This window comes from Emydura macquarii, unplaced genomic scaffold, assembly GCF_026122565.2.
Source record: "Emydura macquarii macquarii isolate MOO-44397 ecotype Brisbane River unplaced genomic scaffold, CSIRO-AGI_Emac_v2 contig_3287, whole genome shotgun sequence".
Lineage (NCBI taxonomy): Eukaryota > Metazoa > Chordata > Testudines > Chelidae > Emydura > Emydura macquarii.
Genome location: NW_027133424.1, coordinates 1,307,451 through 1,328,295, shown reverse-complemented (window position 1 = coordinate 1,328,295; position 20,845 = coordinate 1,307,451). Strand labels below are relative to the sequence as shown.

Sequence of the window (20,845 nt, the reverse complement as noted above, 5' to 3'; positions counted from 1 at the left end):
GCACTGTCTTAGGAAGCTGCTTCTGCTCACCTGGTTGGAAGCTCTGGGGAGAATAACGCTGAGCTGGCCTTAGAATGTCTGAAATCACAGAACAAATCAAGGAAACGTTAAACCCAGGATTTAGAATGCCCATGAGCACTCAGGGGAAACTCTGTAGCTGCTGCAATAATGGAAGCAAAGGCCAGGATTTCCAGTATTCTCGGCTGCTGCAGATCTTGTGGAGCAACCAATACAGTTCTGCTTTGCTATTTCAGTTATCAGGTGCCCAGCGCTGGCCACCCCGAGCAGGGGCCGACTAAACTGCACTCACGGGCATGGAGACTTCACATATAACTCCACCTGCACCTTCTCCTGTGAGACAGGGTTTGTGCGGAAGGGACCGGAGACGCTGGAGTGCACAGCCCTGGGAGACTGGACAGGGCATCCCCCACTCTGTGAAGGTAGAGACACAGCATTAACTATGGGGTGTGTAGAGTGTCCTTTGTTGAGCTGATATGATACCAGTTGCCCTTTCAATGGGAGCCCAGCTCTCTGCCCATTCTGAGAGGGAGAGCCATTGTGTATAACGGTTTGGGAGGCAGGGAAACTGGACCTTTTGATCTGGGGCAGCTGTGCCATGTAAAGCATCATAGAGAGAAAGTTGTGTAAAAAGGAGACAATGGGCTAAGGTCATTTATCTCATACATGGCAACCTGCATCCTGGCACTGCGCCACCCATCAATCCATGACCTTAGCATCTCACCCACCAGCACCATCTCTCCAAAAGACCCCACCACTCCAAGGGGACTGCCCAGGGGTGAGGCAAAAGGGCAGTTTGACCCAAGCCCTCCATTTGAGACTTAAAGACTTGTGTTTTGCATGTCCAGCTGTCAAGTGCCCACCACTGGACACCCCGGTTAGGGGACAATTAAACTGCTCTCACTGGCATGGAGAGTTCACGTATGACTCCATCTGCATCTTCTCCTGTGATATGGGGTTTGTGCTAATTGGACCAGACCTGCTGGAGTGCACAGCCCTGGGAGACTGGACAGGACGTCCCCCGCGTTGTGAAGGTAGAGACACAGCATTAACTGTGGTTGTTTAGAGAGTATGTTTTAGAGCTTGTGTGATATCAGGAACCCTCTTCATAGGAGCCCAGATCTCTGCCTGTGATGGGGAGGAGAGCTGTTGTGTAGAATGGTTTGGGAGTCAGGGGACAGGATCCTTCCATCTGGGACAGCCATGGAATGAAAAGCTTTACAGAGAGAAAGTTGTGTAAAAGGGATACAATAGGCCTGGTCTGCCATTGCCCTGCCCCTTGTGCTGCCATTTACACCAGTGCGAAGTGTGTGTAAATGGGATGCATTCTCTGGCAGCACAACTGCCTTTTTAACTCAACCCTCCAGCACCTTGCCTCTTAGCACACACATGGTATCTTGCCTTCACGATCCACCATTCCATGTTCCTGGCATGCCACCCACTCACACCCCGTTAGCTGACACCCTGTCTGGCATTACCTCTCTCTCTGGCATGTCATTTTACCTGGCCTCACATGCCACTGACCAGAGCACCCCAACCAGAGGCTGTTCAAGACAATCTGCCACTCTACGCAAAACTTCAATGGGCCACGCCCTCCTTGTAGGCCTGGGGCGGTGGGTTTGGCCTGGTTGCCCCTCAGTCATGTCAGGTTGTAGGGGGAAGAGGGCACCTGAGTTAAATTTGAGTTAGTGGCATTGAAAGCTGGTGCACAAGATCGCAGTGCCACTCAAATCTGGCCTGGCTACCCTTCCATCATGATGGAGGGGCAGCCAGGCTAAAGCTGCTGCCTTAGGCAGCTGCCTATCTTGCCTGTAGCTCGAGAGGCCTCTGACCCCAACCACCTCACATTGCAGCTCAAGCAAGCAACAACTCTAGCAGCCTGTCTACCTGGCACGGCCATACTCCCAGCACCCACACTCATGCACCCACACACCCTTGGCACTTCGTTACCCATCAGCCCATTCCCCTGGTGTTTCACCCCCTAGCAACCAACCCTGACACATCCAGACTTTTTTCTTAAAGACTTGAGCTTTACTTTTCCAGCTGTCAAGTGCCCGGTTCTGGCAGCTCCAGAGAGGGGCCAGTTAAACTGCTCTCACTGGCATGGAGACTTCATGTACAACTCCACCTGCACCTTTTCCTGTGACATGGGGTTTGTGCGGAATGGACCGGATGTGCTGGAGTGCACGGCCCTGGGAGAATGGACAGGGCATCCCCCGCTCTGTGAAGGTAGAGGCACAGCACTAATACTGGGGTGTCTAGTGTGTGTATTGTGGAGCTGGTGTGATACTAGGTGCCCTTTCCATAGAAGCCAAGATCTTTGTGAGTTCTGGAGAAGAGAGCTATTGTGTATAATGGTCTGGGAGCAAGGGGACAGAATCCTTAGACCTGGGGCAGCCATGGAATGAAATTCAGAGTTAAAGGTAAACTTAAAAGAAGTCTATCCTTGTTGAGGTAAGAAATGCACAGTTAAGGCACCCAGTTCTGCCCCTGCCACTGCACGCAACATAAGGTGGGGGGGAAGAAAAAAAATCGAATGTGCTTTAAAAGCTCAGTTTCATCAAAGCTGGGTCCAAAACACAGTGGTATGCATAGTGCATGGTGTCACTGTTTGTTACATGGATCTACTATTCCAAGATTAGCAGCATAGACACAGGGCCCGAGTCTCCTTGGCACCCAGAGGTGTGTGTCAGTTATACCTGTGGAAAGAGCTCATAATCACCACTCCTGCATCAGCAGTGGGACTGATGTGGGGCTTGCGTCAACCCTCCCAGGGGTTGAACAAGCTGCCTCAATAGCTGGGCTGTCCTGGGAAGTGAGGGAAGGTGCAGCAGGTGTTACCCCAAAAACAGATTTAGGGTACTACCAGAACTGTTCACCTATTGCCCCCTCCTGAGTTTACCAAGGGTTTCTTCAAAACAGTCACCTACTAAAAAATCTGTTCTCCTAAGGTATGGGTCTCCAGGGTGGCCAAAGAAATACTTGCTTGTTTTAGAAACTCCCCAGAACAGCTCGGACCTGTTACCCGCTGAGGACACAGATACAGCCTTTTGACACACAACTGACACAAGCAATATTCTTTCCAAAACAAGGCACCTTTTTACTGATGCACATAATAATCCTTGATACAATAAGAATATAAAACACCAATCCCTTATTGATGTTCTAAATCCCTTAGAACAAGTTAAAGAGCATCCTGAACCATATTGTCGCTCAGTTGGAAATGATTCTCAGTGGCCATGCTTTGTGACAGATGGCCGGTCTCATGCAGATCACTGACAGCAAAATGTACTTTAAGTTTTACACATATCAATTCTTTTCCCAATCAACACACACACACATCTTTATTAACCAGGCATACACATACACACACTAACGCTATACTGTGTTATAACTATAACTGACAGGCTGAGCTGTCTGCTGACTTTGCGTCAGTGGCAGGACTCCCTCTGCTGCTGCTGCTGCTTCTCTGTCAGCTCGTTTTCCAATGATCATCCAGCCATCTGACTCTCCTCCGGTACGTACTCTCCACGACTGCCTCAGCTCTCTGCTTTTGCCAGCTCCGAACCCTCGGCTGCCTGCTGACACACTGACTTTTATACTGGCCTGTCAGAACTTTCTAGACTCTTTCAGTCAGATCGTTACTGCACATGCTCATGCCAACATCCCAAACATCCCCATTCACTGCCGCCTTGTGATCTGCTGACCTTTCCCCTACTTTGGTTTTCCTGCCAATTCTATGCTGTTTACCTCAGCTGACCTTTCCCCTACTTCCATTTACCTCACAGTGCTTTTCCCGCCAACCTAGTTTTTTAGTGTTATGTGGCCTGCAGCTTTCACCTAATGGGGGAGTGACTCTTGCTTGTTTCAAATGGTGGTCAGCGATACGAAATGGAGTCTGGGGAATTTCTCTGGTATCACAGGGATGGACTGAGTTCAAAACATGAGATGCTAGCTTGATCCTAGTTCAGAACAGGGATCAGAAAATGTGGAGTCAGGTGTAGCAATTAGTGCAGCAGATGGGACTGCCACAGTATTGCCCTATAGCACCCTGCAGATGCAGAAAGATAAAAAGCAGGAGTGTTTCTGTGAGCATGATACACTGTATTATGCCCGAGACATGTAGTGGTTGCTCTGTCTCCAGCTATGTCAGCGGAATAACACCAAAATGATTTTTTGTTTGAACTAGCAAACCTCCTTGAGGCGCACACAATTTCTTTTACCTTCTGCTTGTTGGCCACTTCTTAGACAGCATTATGATGGTTCAGTGGTTACTTAAACTGCAGTCAACTTAACTGGGATGTTTCTCAGGGAACAGAATTAAGCCTTCTGATAGTCAATGGCAACACTGGTTGGTCTGGCAGTGATTATGCGGTAGTTCTGTGGGGATAGGAGGTTGTTACAATCCTCAGAAACTCATGCCACTTTCTCCCTGTTCTAAAGACCTCTGCCAGTGCTTGGCCAGCAAAGCTGACCACTGCAGTGCTCTGTCCCACACCCCGTAAACATTCCTCAAAGTTAGCTGCTCTCTTTGGGCTGCTTATATCCCAAGAGTTTGCAGAAATTTCCTCGAGTTCCATTGCATCTCAGCCTGGCCTTTTGTCACGTCTAGTTCTATATTATTCTTCCTTCATTAGTCAGATAAAGCAATTTCAAAAGCACCGAGAGCCATTTCAGTTACAAAATGTCACCTCTCAGTTGGAAAATCTACTTAATTGACACAATCGACATCCCAATTATCTGTATCCTTCTGAGTGTTACAAGGCATATGTGCCACACACACGTGTTCAGAGAGCGTCTGTAGGTGCCATCATTACCGCAGGGATTTCATTCCCTAGTATTCCCCCTTTCTGTTTTTTAATGCCCCTCCTCTCTGTTTAAAGCTGCAGGGGGTGATATTTGAGCTGAATGAACCATAGCTTCTCAGTGAAGAAAGAGGAGATCCCATAGGACAGAGACTTGTTATTCTGCTATGTCACCATGCATCAGAAGCTGGTGCAGACTTAGCAACTCAGTCCAAAGTCACTCACAGAAAGAATTCTCCCTAATTTTTATTGTCAGGAGTTTGACTTAAACAGTTGGGCTACAAGAAAATCTACTTCCTTTTGTGGGGTGGGTTGCTCTCTACAACCAGGGGGAGCACTGCTGTCTGAGCAGCATCCTGGAGAGGAAGCATTCTGCCCCAGTAGCTGCAGGCTGGTATTCAGGACCAGTGGTGTTCAACACAAAGAGTATGTCTACACTGCAATCAGAGGTGGGATTGCAGCACATGTAGACATACCTGAGTTGGCTTTGACTGAGCGCAGTGGGAGTGTCTACACAGCAACTAGATACCTGTGTCTGATCTGTGCCCATCAACCCGGGCTCGCGGGGCTCGGGCTGCAGGGCTGTTTCATTGCTGCGTAGACTTCCAAGCTTGGACAGAAGCCCGGATGGCTAGATCAAAACTAGGTCGGGTAACAATAGCTCGAGTAACAATAGCACTGAAGCTGAGGCAGAGCCCTGGGCGGGGGGAGGGTAGGGCTAGCCTGCGTAGCTGGCCTGCTGCCGCAGCTTTGCAGCTATTGTTACTTGATCTAGCTTTGATCTAGCCACATTGAGGTTGATCAGAGCTAGCTCAGGTATGTCTAGGTGTGCTCCGCTGACTGCAGTGGAGACAGACATTAAGATGTGCTTAGCCGGTGTCTCTAGCTACAGATCCCTAGCCGGAGGCATACACTGCATGCTCGCACTGATGATTCCCCCCCACAGTTACCTTGTGAGACCTATCAGTCTGGCAGGTCTGGCTATTGGTCCATCCCTGCTGCATCCCACGCCCACTGGGGTGTGCCGAGGATGGGCTGTCTTCCCAGGTTGGCAATGGCTGCATTGTGTATGGCAGTATTTACAGCTGAGCTTAGCCAGACGGGTCTGAACATTTCATCATTTGTTTTCTTTATTCCAGTCATGAAATGCCCGCAGCTGAGGGGTCTAGAACCAATTCTCATGAACTGCTCCCATCCTCTGGGACCCTTCAGCTATGGGTCAATGTGCCATTTCCACTGCACTCAGGGCTACTTCCTCAATGGGACGAGCCATGTGCAGTGCCAGCCGGACGGGCACTGGTCAAACAAGATGCCTGCCTGCCAAGGTATGTTGCTTTGCTGCGCTCTAGCTCCCATGTGGAGCAGCGCTTTTCCCTTGCAAGCCCTTTGTAGGACAGCGGCAAGAGGTGAATGTGGAGAAGGACAGGGTGGAGAGTGAGGAAGGAGTTCTAGGGGCTGGCGGGTGAGGCTGGGCTTGGTAACAGGCAGAGCAGGACTCTTTGGGACACTAATAATTACAATCCTTCACAAAGCTGCACACTTGGGTGAAACCTGTGAGCACTAGAAGGTGGAACATAGGGTAGCCAGCGAGTGTCAGACACCACATCCATCAACCCCACCCAGCATCCTGTCTCTGACCAGAGTCAGCACCAGATGCTGCTGGAGAAGGTGCAAGAAGCCCTAGATCAGGCAAATGTGGGGTGCTTTGCACCACTATGTTAGAAGTCGGCTCAAGCAAGAGGACATCTGTCCCTTCAAGACTCTGTATTTAGCGTTTGCTGTTACAACTCCAGATCCTCTTGTGATCTGTATTGACAGCAAATCCCTTGCTGAGCCATGAGACGCTTCTGCCCTGACATCTGTGAGAGTACCACCAGCACGTTTGTGTGCTGTGCGATCATAGTGACTATATTGGATTTGAATTTGCCACCTTTCCTTTTCATTGAATGTCTCCTTGTGCTATGAGACTGGGAGAACACTCTCCAGTACCTTCTCTGGGCCACTCTTATTGGGTCCCCATTTATCCATCTCCTTTCTGCGGTGACAATACCTGTCTCTTCAGTCTCTCTCCTTGTGAGAGTTTTCCCAGGCCCCTTATCACTCTTGTTGCCTTTCTCTGTTCCGGAGATATCACTAGGGGTGACCAGCACTACACACAGCATCCCAGGCGAGGGCATCCCGTTCATTTCTATAGTGCTGCTGTATATTTTCCAGATCATGCTCTATCTAGTTTCCTTTGCATCCTAACAGTGTGTTTGGTTTGTTGACTGCCACTGCACATAGAGCAGAGCAGCACTCTCCATTGAGTTATCCCTGGTGATGCTCAAGTCTCCTTCCTGAGCTCACACAGCTTATTTAGAACTCAGTATGATGCACGGGTAATTTAAGTTATTCCCTCCAGCGGGTGTTACTTTGCATTTATCAACACTGAATTTCATCTGATTTAGGAGCAGGAGTCCCAGTGACTTTCAGTGGGATTCAGAAGCCTATGGCTCAGATGTTTAAAGGTATTTTGGTGTTGCTTCATTCAGTATTGGAAGGCCTAAGTGACTAAGACAGCTCAGTCCCATTAGTCACTTTTGAAAAGGGACCTAGCTGTCTAAGTCACTTAGGGCCAGATTTTTAAAGGTATTGAGGCATCTAAAGATGCAGACAGGGGCCTAGTGGGAATGTCAGAGGCATCTAACTGCTAGAGTTCAGCACCTCACCCGCTTAGGTGCTTTTCTCAATCCCACTAGGTGTCTGTCTGCCTCACGAGGGACTTAAATGCCTTGGAACTCTGGGCCTAAGTCCTTTGGGCACTTCTGAAAATTTTACCCCCAGTGGTTTGAGTCCTAACATGTTGGCCTGGGAATTTATTTCAGAAGAGGCTGCCTCCTATTTCAAGCAAGTCCTGCTTTACACGGGTGTTGGAGCTGCGGCCCTCGTGGCCTTATTTCTGACAGGAATGCTCATAGCTCTGCTAGTCAATCGTCTCAGTGACAAAGGTAAGAAATGCACGGCTTTGTTTGTTTGTAACTACCTTTGGTCATTACCGCTGAGGACATTTGCCTGGAAATAGGTGATTTATCCCTTGAAGTTCAATTAAAGTCAGAAAAGTGATTGAAGGTGGCACCTTATTAGCCCACACAGCTGATCCCTGTCTTCCTATTTACTGACAAAAATACACCCTCTCCTCAGCCATGCAGATCCAAGGCAGCTGAGGGAGGAGCTGGATTCTATTCTGTTTCACATGGCGGAGGGTAGCAACATCTTTGTCCCTGATGTTGATGATTGAGGCAGAAAGGATCCAGGAGGACTTTCAAACTCCAGAGGAGATGGCAGTTAGAGAACTACCTCTTGACTTGTCAACTGAATACATGTGGGATGGGGGTTGATGGGGGAGAGTAAATATCGAAAGTCCTTTCTAGGCTTTTTGGGAGTCTAACTGCTTGTTATTTATTACAGTAGTACATAGAGATCCCAGCAGGATCAGGACTCCGTTGTGCTAGGTGCTCTGTGTACACATAGGAAGAGACAGACCCTGCCCCAAAGAACTTTGTCTAAAAAGACATGACACATTGGGAGAAAGGGAGCCTGTCATCCCTGCTATTCAGTGGGGAAACTAAGGCTCAGTGAGATGAAGGGGCTGAGCCAACCCTCACGAAGTCAACAGAACCCATGTGGCTGCTGCTACTATTTTCAGGAAAGTCCAAAGGCTTCTGAAATACGGAAGACTGGTATGCTGTTGTTAAAATAGACCCCAAGAGCGCCAGTCTAGGATGCACCTGGAACCCTGTCTTAGGGTAGTCGACGCCATTCCTTTTCCTCAGGAGATAAAATATGCCCCAACAAAGAGGTACGAGCCCTCTCAGCTGGACCTTGCTCTGTTCTCCCATCCTAACAATAACCTCACCCAGAGGTCTTGCATCCGTGTCCTTTGGCTCAAATGGCATCTTTGAGGTGCTCCCAGTTCTCTTCTTACCCTCCAGGCATGGCGTCTAGCCATGCAAGGGGTATATGTACCCTAGCAGTGTATCTCTTCTAACCGTCTCAGAGCGGAATTTGCTCTCAGAAGACATCTTGAGCTGGCCACTCTGTTGAGAAACTGGCCTGTCAGAAACTGCTTTATCCCACATGTTTTCCATACCCTTCACTGATGAGATCTGTTTGTTTGTTTTCTGTACCATCCCATGGATGTTTTGACTCCATCATCAGAGGAGGAAAAAATGCTGCTGAATTCCACCAGGTGAGAGCAATGCGGTCTGTGAGCTGGTCATGCTAACTTGCACCATGGCTTTCATGAGCACTGCAGCTATCATGGAGCTTGCTAGTCCCCTGTTTTTCCTCAACCCTCCCTTCCAGAAATTTTAGCCTTTTGGGATGAAACATTCGTGTCCAATGGTGAATTTTTTTGAATATCTGAACAGGAATAGTTTGTAGTCTCAAGCTCAAAGTGTGTAGGGCACTTTCCCCCATCATAAAACGTCATATAGCCCTTACATGATTAATTCTTGTGCTGAAACATCTGGGGCTAGAAAGCTGAACTCTGACAAGGAGGATAGGCACCTTCTCAACATTGGCTTTGAGTTTTATGAGGAAAACTGGTGTTGATTAGACCAAATTATGAAGCTTTGGAAGTCACACTTTGTGCTCGCACTGAGGCATGACAGGTATATTTTTAATAATGATTTACCATGGTTCCAAAAAAAGGCAGGGTGCACAGTTCTGCATGTGTTGCTAATGGGACTGCATACGCGTTGTAAACAACTTTCAGTATATGCCCACAGAATGAGCTAGGGCTCAATAGGAGTCATGCCCTGGTCAATGGGATTGTCTTGCCTCCTACATGTACCATGATTTATCATTACTAAATTCCAGTATTTAAAATAATAACACAGAGAACCGTTTCTTTCATTAGGTCCTTTAAAAATTGTGGTTCCAGGGGCCTCTGCTATAATCCAGGTTGTGAGACTATAAAATGTGTTCCACCATGAAGCCAAAAGCATCATGGCCTGCAGCCCCTGAGGATGACCCATTTTGTCCATGTACAGTGTTGCTTTGTTAACCCCTGGATTTCCACACAGTGCAGGCTCAGGCCTGGAAGGGCAGGAAAGGCTTTGTGAACTATGGCTTGGCGAATGGAACACAAGATGGGGGCATTAAGTTTGTTGCTGTTGGCTTGTAGAATGAATCCATATGAACACAGATACAAAATTTACGTGCAGTCATGAGTGGCTACAGAACCACATTAAGGGGATAATGAGGCTCTGATAACACCTCCCAAATACAGTGAAAATGTGTGAGGCTCCAAGAGCTGCCACATCCGTGCCCCAATTCTTACTTTGCTTGGGGTGAAAAAACTAGTTCCTTAAAAGAGAAGTGCTTTTTTGATTCATGCTAGAGGTTCTCCCATTTCCTTTCACTCAAGATTTACACCAGTGTGTTTTTGTTGTTCTCTAGTGACCTGGGAGCACATGGTGTCTTTACAAATGCAGTGTATGACTCCAACTTGTAAGGTAAACTGTCAGAGATGAGTCTTGAAATGCTCTCTAATACCTTGGGACTGACACAACTACAACATTGCATACATGTATTTCTGTGGCATATACGAAACCTCTGCTCCTGCCCCTGTTAAATCAATCTCACACTAGAATGAAGCACTTTTATTTCTATTTATAATGTGAGTGCAATACAGTGGCTAAGTGGGTTTTTGTCTTCTCTTGTGGCTGATTCATGTATGTGAAGATGAGACAGGGACAGCTGCCAGCTAAACAAGTTAGTCCTTTCATGCAGCAGGGAGAAGCTCATGCTGTTGGTGCTGGTTTCAATCCCCAGTGACAACTCATGGTGGGGGAACAGGGGTTAAAAAGATCCAATTAGTTGGTAACAGCAGTAGCCTCTTACATTCTGTTACAGCCCTGACTGAGGGCTGGTCTACACTAGAAGTGCTATAGCCGCACAGCAGCACCAATGCAGCTGCACTACTGTAGTGCTTCTGCTGAAGATGCTGTGTGAAAACTCTCCTGTTGGCATAATTACTCCAAGCTATGGCGGTGGGAGAGCATCTCCTGCTGACATACGGCTGGTGTGGACAGCGCTTAGGTCATTGTGACTTGCGTCACTCAGGGGATGGCTTTTCACACCCCTGAGTGACACAAGTTATATCGACTTAAGCAGTAGTGTAGACCTGCCTGAGTCTCCACTCTGGACAGTCACTAGTCTGCTGTGTGGGACCCAGCCTTTACTTTCCCTCATGGGCACTACAGTTCATAGTTTAGCTCTTTGGATCACATGCCAGTTAAAGCAAGGAGCACAGAGGCTTTGCAAATAACTCTGTAAACACACACACTTAACTTTTACGGCTGGTGTATGCTATGCAACACACTATGTAAGGCAGCTTATGTGGTCCTAATTATGTCAGTGTCTAGCGGTGAAATTGACAAGAATGACAGCCCTACCACTGATGTAAGGGGAGTGGTGGTGGTGATGGTGATGGTAGTGGTGCTTGCAGTGTGTACACCAGCACTGTTTTGTCAACAAAAGCTGGCTTTTGTCTACAAAACTCTCTAGTGTAGACCATGCCTTAGTGCCCTACTCCCCTGATATAGCTCCTCCATGAGAGGCATAAGGCTTATGTCAGTGTAGTTGTAGCAATACTGTGTAGACACTGCGCTGTTGGCTGTCTTGTCAGTTTCATGGCAGGAGCTCTGAACTTGACAAGAAAGCAGGCAGATGGAGCTCAGCTGCTCTCCCCTCCCCTTGAGAGCTTGGCGGCTGGACCCACTCCTGGCTGGGAGCCGGGGCAAGAAGCCGAGGGGGCTTCCCGCTGGGAACTTTGGCTGTCTTGTCAATTTAGCACAGAGCTGTGAAATTGGCAAGCTGCCCAGCTCCCAGCAGGGAATGGGCAGGGTGGCCCTGAGAAGTTGGGGCAACTGGAGCTCGCTTCCCAGTGGTGAGAAGCCCCGGGTTGCCGTATCCTTCTCCCAGCAGGGAACAGAGGTCATGGGGGGCAGCCCACCAGGAGCATGTGAGCCTGTGGGGCAGCCAGGCTTCCATCAGGCAGCTGCCAGCAGAGTTGAGAGATCAGGCTCTCAGCTCCTCTCACTGCCCCTTTTAGGTCGGTGGAAGCGCTCCGGGTGAGTCTCTGCAGTCATTGCTGCGTGGCTGTAAGTCGACCTAGTGTAGACACACTCTTAGACAACACAAGAGTTACAGGTCTAAGCCACCACAACAAACATCTGCATGCAGTTTCCTCCCCACCAAGCCCTCACTACTCCTATGAGTCTTTAGGGTTGGGATCAGGGTCCTGGGGGAAAGGGAAGGCCCTCCTGCCCACTTCTCCAGCATGTCTTCTTTTTCTGGCCATGGTCTGGATCCCTTGTGCAGGCAGTATGTCTCTTTGTCAGGTGGTCAGCTGGAGGAGAACAGCAGTTAAACTAGGGGAGGGAATTCCAGCATCTCCCCTCCCCAAACAGGTTTCTGTGGCCTGGTCTACACCTAAAAGTTAAGTCGACCTAGCTGTGATGCTCAGGAGTGTTTTCACATCCTTGAGCAACATAACTAGGTCGACCTAAGACCTGGTGTAGACACCACTAGGTCAATAGAAGAATTCTTCAATCGGCCTAGCCACTGTCTCTCCTAGGGTGGATTAACTACAGCGACAGAAAAACCCCTTCCGTTGCTGTAGCAAGTGTCTACACTACAGCAGCACAGCTGCCATGCCACAGCTATGCTCCCATCACGCCTTTTGAGACACAATCTGTTCCCTACGTGCCACGACCCTGCTAGCAAACAGCTGAGCTAATTCACAGTGACTGTTACAGTTGTACATGATATTACACGTAGCAAAACGGAATTCGTAAATTAACCCAGACATAGTCGGCAAATGAGCATAGCCTCCTATGTAACCCAGCCACAAAGTGTGGACAAAGACACACTTGGACAGCTTGTTACATGAGAGTCCAACATGGTTAGACGTGTGTTTATTTTACTGTCTAAACACTGGAAAATGTGGACTACTGCAAAGATTCTCAACCTGGGCAACATAGCCACCCCCTTTCTCTAAGGGTACATGGGAGGGATGTCATGACACTCTTTTTTTGTTGTGACATGGGGTCACATGACATGGAAAAGGCTGAGAAACCCTGTGCCAGAGGTTCTGACGAAGTGGGTTATAGCCCACGAAAGCTTATGCCTGCAGAAATTAAATTTGTTAGTCTTTAAAGTGCTATAGGACTCTTGTTGTTTTTGCTGTGCCAGAGGAGCAGTTCTGCATATATTCACAAGCTCTGCAAGTTGGCACACCATGCAAAATTGGGCAGAAAGCCCTAGCCAAGTCCTAGAAAGGCATCTGGAAACTCTTCATACATGAGAACAACTCCCCTCCCCAAGCGCCACCCACTCCGCAAGCATGTGAAAAACTCAGAAATGAACAAACTGAACTTTACTGAACTCTTCAAAGAAACTCTCCTTTGGGTGATTTCTTATTTGTATCCATTACAGCTCAAGCGCAAGATTCCCTTACGAGAGATCATCATTGGAAGCGAAGGGACCTGAAGATGGTACTCATGCCTCAATCCTTTTAGAAGCTGTATTTACACCTTCCTGCTCTTACCTCTGCCATCATCTAGCCCAAGAACTCACCATCACTGACAGTCAGGGATTAAACTAACCCTGGTGCACACATCCAGTTCTGATCTGATATCCGGACTTGTTCTTCCTCCGACGCTGGGCTTCGGTTCACAATCCAGCTGTATCATGTAAAGGACCCCCCAAGCCACTTGTTCCTTCATCTCTCTGACTACTGGATGTTCTGAAAGGACCTCCAGATCTGGGCCCTCATACCTAAGCCCTTGCTCACTCTCCAGGCCCATCCTAACCATCACATTTAAAGCGCACACAGAATTCATATCTTCAAAGTGCTTTAGGAATAAATTGTTACTGTTCTGTAAAGTGTCTGTCAGCTCCTGGTATAAATTGGCTACATTGTGTAAGAGGTACGTCTTCCTTCTGCCTCATTCTCCAAATGTGCTTATTATTCACAGCGCACATATTTTTTGGGGTGTGTGGTTTTTTTTAAGTCATGCCCAGGACTTTTCTGTTACTGGTTGTCTATGACAAGTTTGTGCAATAGCTAGTGACTGAGACCACCACTTAAAACATGTTATCAAGTATCCTGTTGCCACTTGCCCTTCAGACACATTTTGCAGCTTCTTGTCTTCTTTCTGTCTGCCCGTGGCAGTGGATTGGGGTGTTTCCCCTGGTATACTGGAACATCTTGCAGAAACTGAGCTGGTGAAGGGATAGCCATCTAGAAAGGAGAAAACGGGCTGGAACTTAAAGCTATATTGAATAGAGAAAGGAAACACAAGGCACTTATGGAGGTTGGCATCCCTTGCCTGAATGTGTTGTTGGGGCTTTTTAGCTGGGATCTTCCACCTCACAAAAACCCTGGCATAATTAGCAATAGTTCTGTAAACAGACCCTGGCGGTTGACTTTTTCTCTTCATTAAACCCATACACCTTCACTGATGGCATTGGGTTTGCACAGGAAAAGCTGAGCACATTTTTGCATAAAACACACCAAAGAATTCACCAGCTGATTCCTGCCTGTTGCTAGCCCAATGACTAGTTGAACAAGAACATATCTTTTTGAAACATAACCAGTCCCAATTTGAAGATATCAAATGGAGAATTTATCAAGTTCCTTTGTAATCTGTTGCAATGCTTAATTACCTTCACTGTTAAAAGTTTGCATCTAATTTCCAGCGTGAGTTTAGCTGACTTCAATTTCATGGCCATTCTGCAGGCCATGTTAGATGGTTGAAATCTTTATTGACTATTTTACAAATGCTACAGTTTATTTCCACATTAGTGCTAAATCTCTTGGACTCTAGTTATATACTTAGCAAGTAATATTGTGCACTGAAGAATTACAAAGTACCTACTTCACTTTCCTTAACGAAACAAATAACCTTTATTAGATCTAAGGAGAAAAGGTTACAAGGCACATTAAATATAACACCCAGCTCCACCAGATTAGCAATATGCCTAATTATTGCTGGTGCTGTCACCAGCTGGTGGGAGCAGGGGTCTAGGAATGTGAGTCACAGTGGGTCAGAGGAGTTGGGGAGGAGGCACTGGAATGGGTATAAATTGTACCCAGCCTTAGTATTTATGGGTGGGCAGGCCAAACAATTTTGCAACACCTCTCTTCCGCCAATGTACATGGTTCCTGCCCACTGCACTCCTATGCCCTGCACCAGCTTGAAGAATTTGTGTGATGGGTCTGTGGGGTATAACAAACATGTAACAGATTCTTTATAAAATGTATGGCGGTTTTCAGCTCCCCCACGCTTCCTCTGTAGAAATTGCTGGGGCGGATTGGATCTTTATATAGTTATCAATAGTCAAAGAGTTTTGCAAGAGGTCAGTTGTCCGAACAGGAAATTAAGGCAGGTTAATTAACTGAGCAAGGCCCTCAAGGATGGGACTGTCAGACAACAGGACCCACAGCAGAGCCAGTCTCCGGTCAAACTAACGAGCACAGCTGACCTGGGCTAGGCTGCCTGATGGGCTACACTGCCCGACTGGGCGGAAGAGTCAGCAGGCTGGCTCTTAAACCCAGAGTGGGAAACAGTTCAGCAGCTGCTCAAAGCATTTGCAGATGGCTGAGATAGCTGCTGCCTGTTCTCAGCACTGCTCTGACCTGGGACCAGCCATGATCCTGCCTGGGCCCAGCCTTGCCCCACTCCAGGTAATCAGATCCTGGGTGCCAGTCTTGGCTCTGATTCTTGCCTCTAGCATCTGGCCTCTGACTCCTGTTCAGACGTGGGCTCTGTCTCCAGCTGTGAGTCAGCTGCCCCCCTCACACTGCCCTAGCACTGCCCTCCCCCACTTGTCCCCTAGCACTGGTTCTGACCCTGGACTCTGATTCCTGGCTACCCACTAGGCATGACTCCCACATCCACCACTAGGCACAATAGCCCACAGTTGAGTTATGTGACATGTTTAGGCAGCTCAAACATAAACAATAAGGGAACTAGAGCTGATATGGCGAGGATGGATTCTTCAAAGGCCAATTTCTCTCTGATAGACATAGTGGGAGCCCTACAAGCCTTGCATGCCCAGATTGCACCCTGCAGTCACAGAGTGACTGTGTGGTCTTGCACGCTCAAGCCCTGTTGCCTTCAGCTTCCTTCCCCCCTATAAGTTCAATGGTGAGCACAATAAATGTGGATTCCTAAATCCGCATTGGCTCCTATTTCTACTATATCCACAGTCACACCTCGCTGATTAGACCCGAGTGTAACTGATCATCAGCCTGCCTACTGGAGAGGCCCTGACTTAGGTTGTCTCCAGTCCTAGAAGAATCAAGCTATGGCAGTGATCTTCAATGACCCAAGCTGTAAACACACGGCCAGCTGCTAAAGATGCAGCAGTTCTGATGCTTGGTAGTAGACCCAGAGTGGGACCAAGATGCCCAGCGCATCATTTCGGGCATAACCTTCACAACAACGTTGAAGATAAACTGGCATGGGTGGAATCCCTGTCCAGACTGGATGTCTTATGTCAATGACTGCTGACTGACAGTGGCGTACCGTGGGCCTCCAGTGCCCAGAGGCGAAGCCTGCATTTGTGCACCCCACCCCAAGCCTCACGAGCCCCCTCCCCGCACATAGGGCAGGAGGGGTCTCTGGCTCCCACAAGATGGTGCCGCCCGTCCAGCTGCCTGGGGGAAGCAGGGGCTCTTCTGTACTTGCGGGGGGGACACTGCTTACCTCTTCCTGTGTGGGGTGGCAGAGCCCGGCTCTGGCTGGGCACCACTGCCCCCCATACTTACCCACCATGTGGAGCCCGGCTCCTCCACTCCAGCCCCACAGCCTGGCGCCGGCTCAGACGGGACGGCCACACCCCCTGGCATTGGGGGGTGACCGCCAGGCCGGATGTTCATGACACGCAGAGGGTGGGGGTTGCAGGAGGCTCTCCGCCCCTCAGAGCCTCCTGTGCCCCCCACCCTCGTTGTGTGTCATGAAGGGCCAGCTTGGTGCCCCCCCAAAGGCCACTGCCCAGCTCCCAATCTGCTCTACTCTAGGGGCAGCTCAGGGCAGCGGTGGACTCAGGTGTCTCAGGCAATTTCATGGATCTGAAGTTGGCCTGAGCACATAATATTCCCCATCCAATGCAAGGACTCTTCCAAGTTAATGGAGTCCAAAGACATTCCCCTAGTGCAATCTGGATTGGTGAATTGCTGTGTCATCCCAATCCCTCACTCCTGGAGCCTGTCTTACTCTGCTTTGCTGGGAGAACTCCCGCTCCTGGGCAGCTCACACAAAGCCTCCAGCAAGCAAGTTGCCCCCAACTTAGTGAGTGAGTGCTTCCAGCCAGCCAATACCACCAGTCCCAAATGCAACCCTAGGAATTTCCATTTTACAGTGTTCAGTGCTGCCCACTGTGTTTGTCAGTTTAACACAGAAATTGATATGCATCAGCCTTGTTACTTCAAATGGCGTCTCCAACATGCCTTAAACCAAATGCACTGCTTTAGGTAAAATAAACACATTTATTAACTACAGAAGAATTTTAAGTGATTATAAGTCTGAGGAAAGTAAGACAGATTTAGTCATGATAAACAAAAGCAAAATGCATTCTAAACTAAGCTTAACACTTTCTGCAACCTTACAAATTCAGGTGTTTCTCGCCACAGGCTGACTGATTTCCCTTCAGCCTCGCTTTCCCCTTGGGTCAGCATTTCAGTTGCTTGGTCGTGTTTGCAGAGGGAGGGAGGGAGAGGGAGAGAGAGAGAGAATGGCAAAACGTCTCCCCTTTTTAAAATGCTCCTTCTCCCCTCTGGGGCTTCTCCCTCGCCTCTTCAAGGTCAGGTGACAAACAATGTCCCCATATCATAGAATCACAGAATCATAGAGTTGGAAGGGACCTCAGGAGGTCATCTAGTCCAACCCCCTGCTCAAAGCAGGACTAACCTCAGCTATATCATCCCAGCCAGGGTTTTGTCAAGCCGCAGCTTAAAAACCTCTAAAGATGGAGATTCCACCACCTCCCTAGATAACCCATTCCAGTGCTTCACCACCCCCTTAGTGAAAAACTTTTCCCTAATGTCCAACAAACCATCCCGATGTGCAGAAAGAATAACAAATATGGTAGGCATCTAGCTTGGCTTAACAAAGAAGTCTTTGGTGAACTTAAACACAAAAAAGAAGCTTACAAGAAGTGGAAGCTTGGTCAGATGACTAGGGAGGAGTATAAAAATACTGCTCAAACATGCAGGAATGAAATCAAAGGCCAAAGCACAATTGGAGTCGCAATTAGCAAGAGATGTGAAGGGGAACAAGAAGGGTTTCTACAGGTATCTTACCAACAAGAGGAAGTTTAGGGAAAGTGTGAGCCCCTTACAGAATGGGGGAGGCAACCAAGTGACAGAGGATGTGGAGAAAGCTGAGGTACTCAATGCCTTTTTTGCCTCTGTCTTCACAGACAAGGTCAGCTCCCAGACTGCTGCACTGGGCAGCACAGAATGGGAAAGAGGTGAACATCCCTCAGTGCTGAAGGAACAGGTCCAAGACTATTTAGAAAGATTGGACATACACAAGTCCATGGGGACAGATGCAATGCATCCGAGGGTGCTGAGGGAGTTGGTGGATGTGATTTCAGAGCCATTGGCTATTATCTTTGAAAGCTTGTGGCAATTAGGGGAGGTACCTGATGACTGTAAAAAAGCAAATATAGTGCCCATCTTCAAGAAAGAGAGGAAAGAGGATCCAGGGAACTACAGACCAGTCAGCCTCACCTCAATCCCTGGAAAAATCACGGAGCAGGTCCTTAAGGAATCCATTTTAAGGCACTTGGAAGAGAGGAAGGTGATCAGGAACAGTCAACACGGATTCACCAAGAGAAAGTCATGCCTGACCAACCTGATTGCTTTCTATGAAGAGGTGACTGGCTCTGTGGATGTGGGGAAAGCGGTGGATGTGATATACCTCGACGTTAGCAAAGCTTTTGATACGGTCTCTCACAGTATTCTTATCAACAAGTTAAAGAAGTATGGGTTGGATGAATGGACTATAAAATGGATAGAGAACGGGCTAGAGCATAGGGCTCAACGAATAGTGATCAATGGCTCCATGTCTAGCTGGCAATCCAGTCACAAGCGTAGTGCCCCAGGGGTCGGTCCTGGGGCCGGTTTTGTTCAACATCTTCATTAATGATCTAGAGGATGGGGTAGATTGCACCCTCAGCAAGTTTGCAGATGACACTAAGCTTGGGGGAATGGTAGATACCCTGGAAGGTAGGGATAGGATACAGAAGGACCTAAACAAACTGGAGGATTGGGCCAAAAGAAATCTGATGAGGTTCAACAAGGAGTCCTGCACTTTGGATGGAAGAATCCCATACACAGCTATAGATTGGGGACTGATGAGCTAGGCAGCAGTTCTGCAGAAAAGGACCTGGGGGTTACAGTGGATAAGAAGCTACATATGAGTCAGCAATGTGCCCTGGTTGCCAAGAAGGCTAATAGCATATTGGGCTGCATTAGGAGGAGCATTGCCAGCAGATTGTGGGAAGTGATTATTCCCCTCTATTCGGCATTGGTGAGGCTGCATTTGGAATACCGTGTCCAGTTTTGGGCCCCCCACTACAAAAAGGATGTGGACAAGTTGGAGGCAGTCCAGCGGAGGGCAACAAAAATGATTAGGGGGCTGGAGCACAAGACATATTAGGAGAGGCTGAGGGAACTAGGTTTGTTTAGTCTTCAAAAGAGAAGAATGAGGGGAGATTTGATAGCAGCCTTTAACTACCTGAAAGGGGGTTCCAGGGAAGATGGGGCTAGGCTGTTCTCGATGGTGGCAGATGACAGAACAAGGAGCAACGGTCTCAAATTGCAGTAGGGGAGATCTAGGTTAGGATTAGGAAAAAGTTTTTCACTAGGAGGGTGTTGAAGCACTGGAATGGGTTACCTAGAGATGTGGTGGAATCTCCATCTGTAGAGGTTTTTAAGCTGCGGCTTGACAAAACCCTGGCTGGGATTATTTAGCTGAGGTTAGTCCTGCTTTGAGCAGGGAGTTGGACTAGACACCTCCTGAGGTCCCTTCCAACTCTATGATTCTGTGATTCTATCAATTCCCAGGTGAGAGCCCCTGAATCCCTCCAGTAGCTACCTCTTATCCCCCACCCCTTTTCTTCCTTTGTGCTGAAGCTGGGGTCTTTGCTCAGCTTCCCTGCTGACAGGTGGGAAAATCCATCTCCCTCTGGGTCAGTATCAATGTCTGTATGACTGAGTTTTTCATTGTCTTCTTGGATTTTCCAATGATCTGGAATCAGCCTTGGCCAGTCTTTCTTTAATAATCCATTCAGGCTCGGTCAGCTAGGTGACATTCACACCTATGTCTCCTAGTCTGCTGTAAGAGCAAACAGTCCTTCTCCCCCTCACTGGGTAGCCATGTAACATATAGGGGAAATTGAAGCACACATAGGCTTCATAAAAATATTACAGAAAATTCACACTTTGTCACATTGCCCCATCAACATCCACTTGGGAGCAGAGGTTCCGTTTGGGCACATTTACTCCTACTCCAAAACCAAACTACAGGCACTCCAGAGCTATCTCCAGGATAACCTGCAGAAGGGATTAATTTGCCCCTTCATATTCCCAGCGGAGGTCCCATAGCAAAGAAAGACAGCATCCTCTGGTCTTGTGCGGACTACAGGATTTGTGACAAAATTGGTACCCCTTATCGCTTGTTGATGAGCTCTTCAGAAGACTCTGCTTTGCCAAGGTCTTTACAAAGCTGGACTTCTGCAGAGCTTATAACATGGTGAGGAGCCAGGAAAGAGATGAATTGAAGACTGCCTTCCATATTGGTTATGGCCATTTGAAATATTTAGTCTGAGTCATACCATTGGGTTGTGCAATTCCTTGGCAACCTTCCAGTATTTCATAAATGACATCTTTAGGAACATGCTGGATTTACCTGAACGACGCTTCATTTTTTCCGAGAGTCAGGATCCCCACAACGACCCCA

The 20,845-nt window shown here is 48.2% G+C and overlaps 1 protein-coding gene across 1 annotated transcript in view; it reads left to right on the top strand.

Moving 5' to 3' along the window:
• The window catches only part of LOC137142969 (P-selectin-like), a 47,543-nt gene extending 33,678 nt beyond the window's left edge, over nucleotides 1-13,865 (top strand). Inside the window, exons 13-20 of the mRNA XM_067532522.1 lie at nucleotides 255-440; nucleotides 867-1,052; nucleotides 2,062-2,247; nucleotides 5,963-6,148; nucleotides 7,688-7,810; nucleotides 9,021-9,051; nucleotides 10,266-10,321; nucleotides 13,308-13,865. Coding sequence (XP_067388623.1) covers nucleotides 255-440; nucleotides 867-1,052; nucleotides 2,062-2,247; nucleotides 5,963-6,148; nucleotides 7,688-7,810; nucleotides 9,021-9,051; nucleotides 10,266-10,320 — 953 coding nt within the window. The 3' untranslated portion in view covers nucleotide 10,321; nucleotides 13,308-13,865. The remainder of the gene's footprint in view (nucleotides 1-254; nucleotides 441-866; nucleotides 1,053-2,061; nucleotides 2,248-5,962; nucleotides 6,149-7,687; nucleotides 7,811-9,020; nucleotides 9,052-10,265; nucleotides 10,322-13,307) is intronic.
• The last annotated feature ends 6,980 nt before the right edge of the window (nucleotides 13,866-20,845 follow it).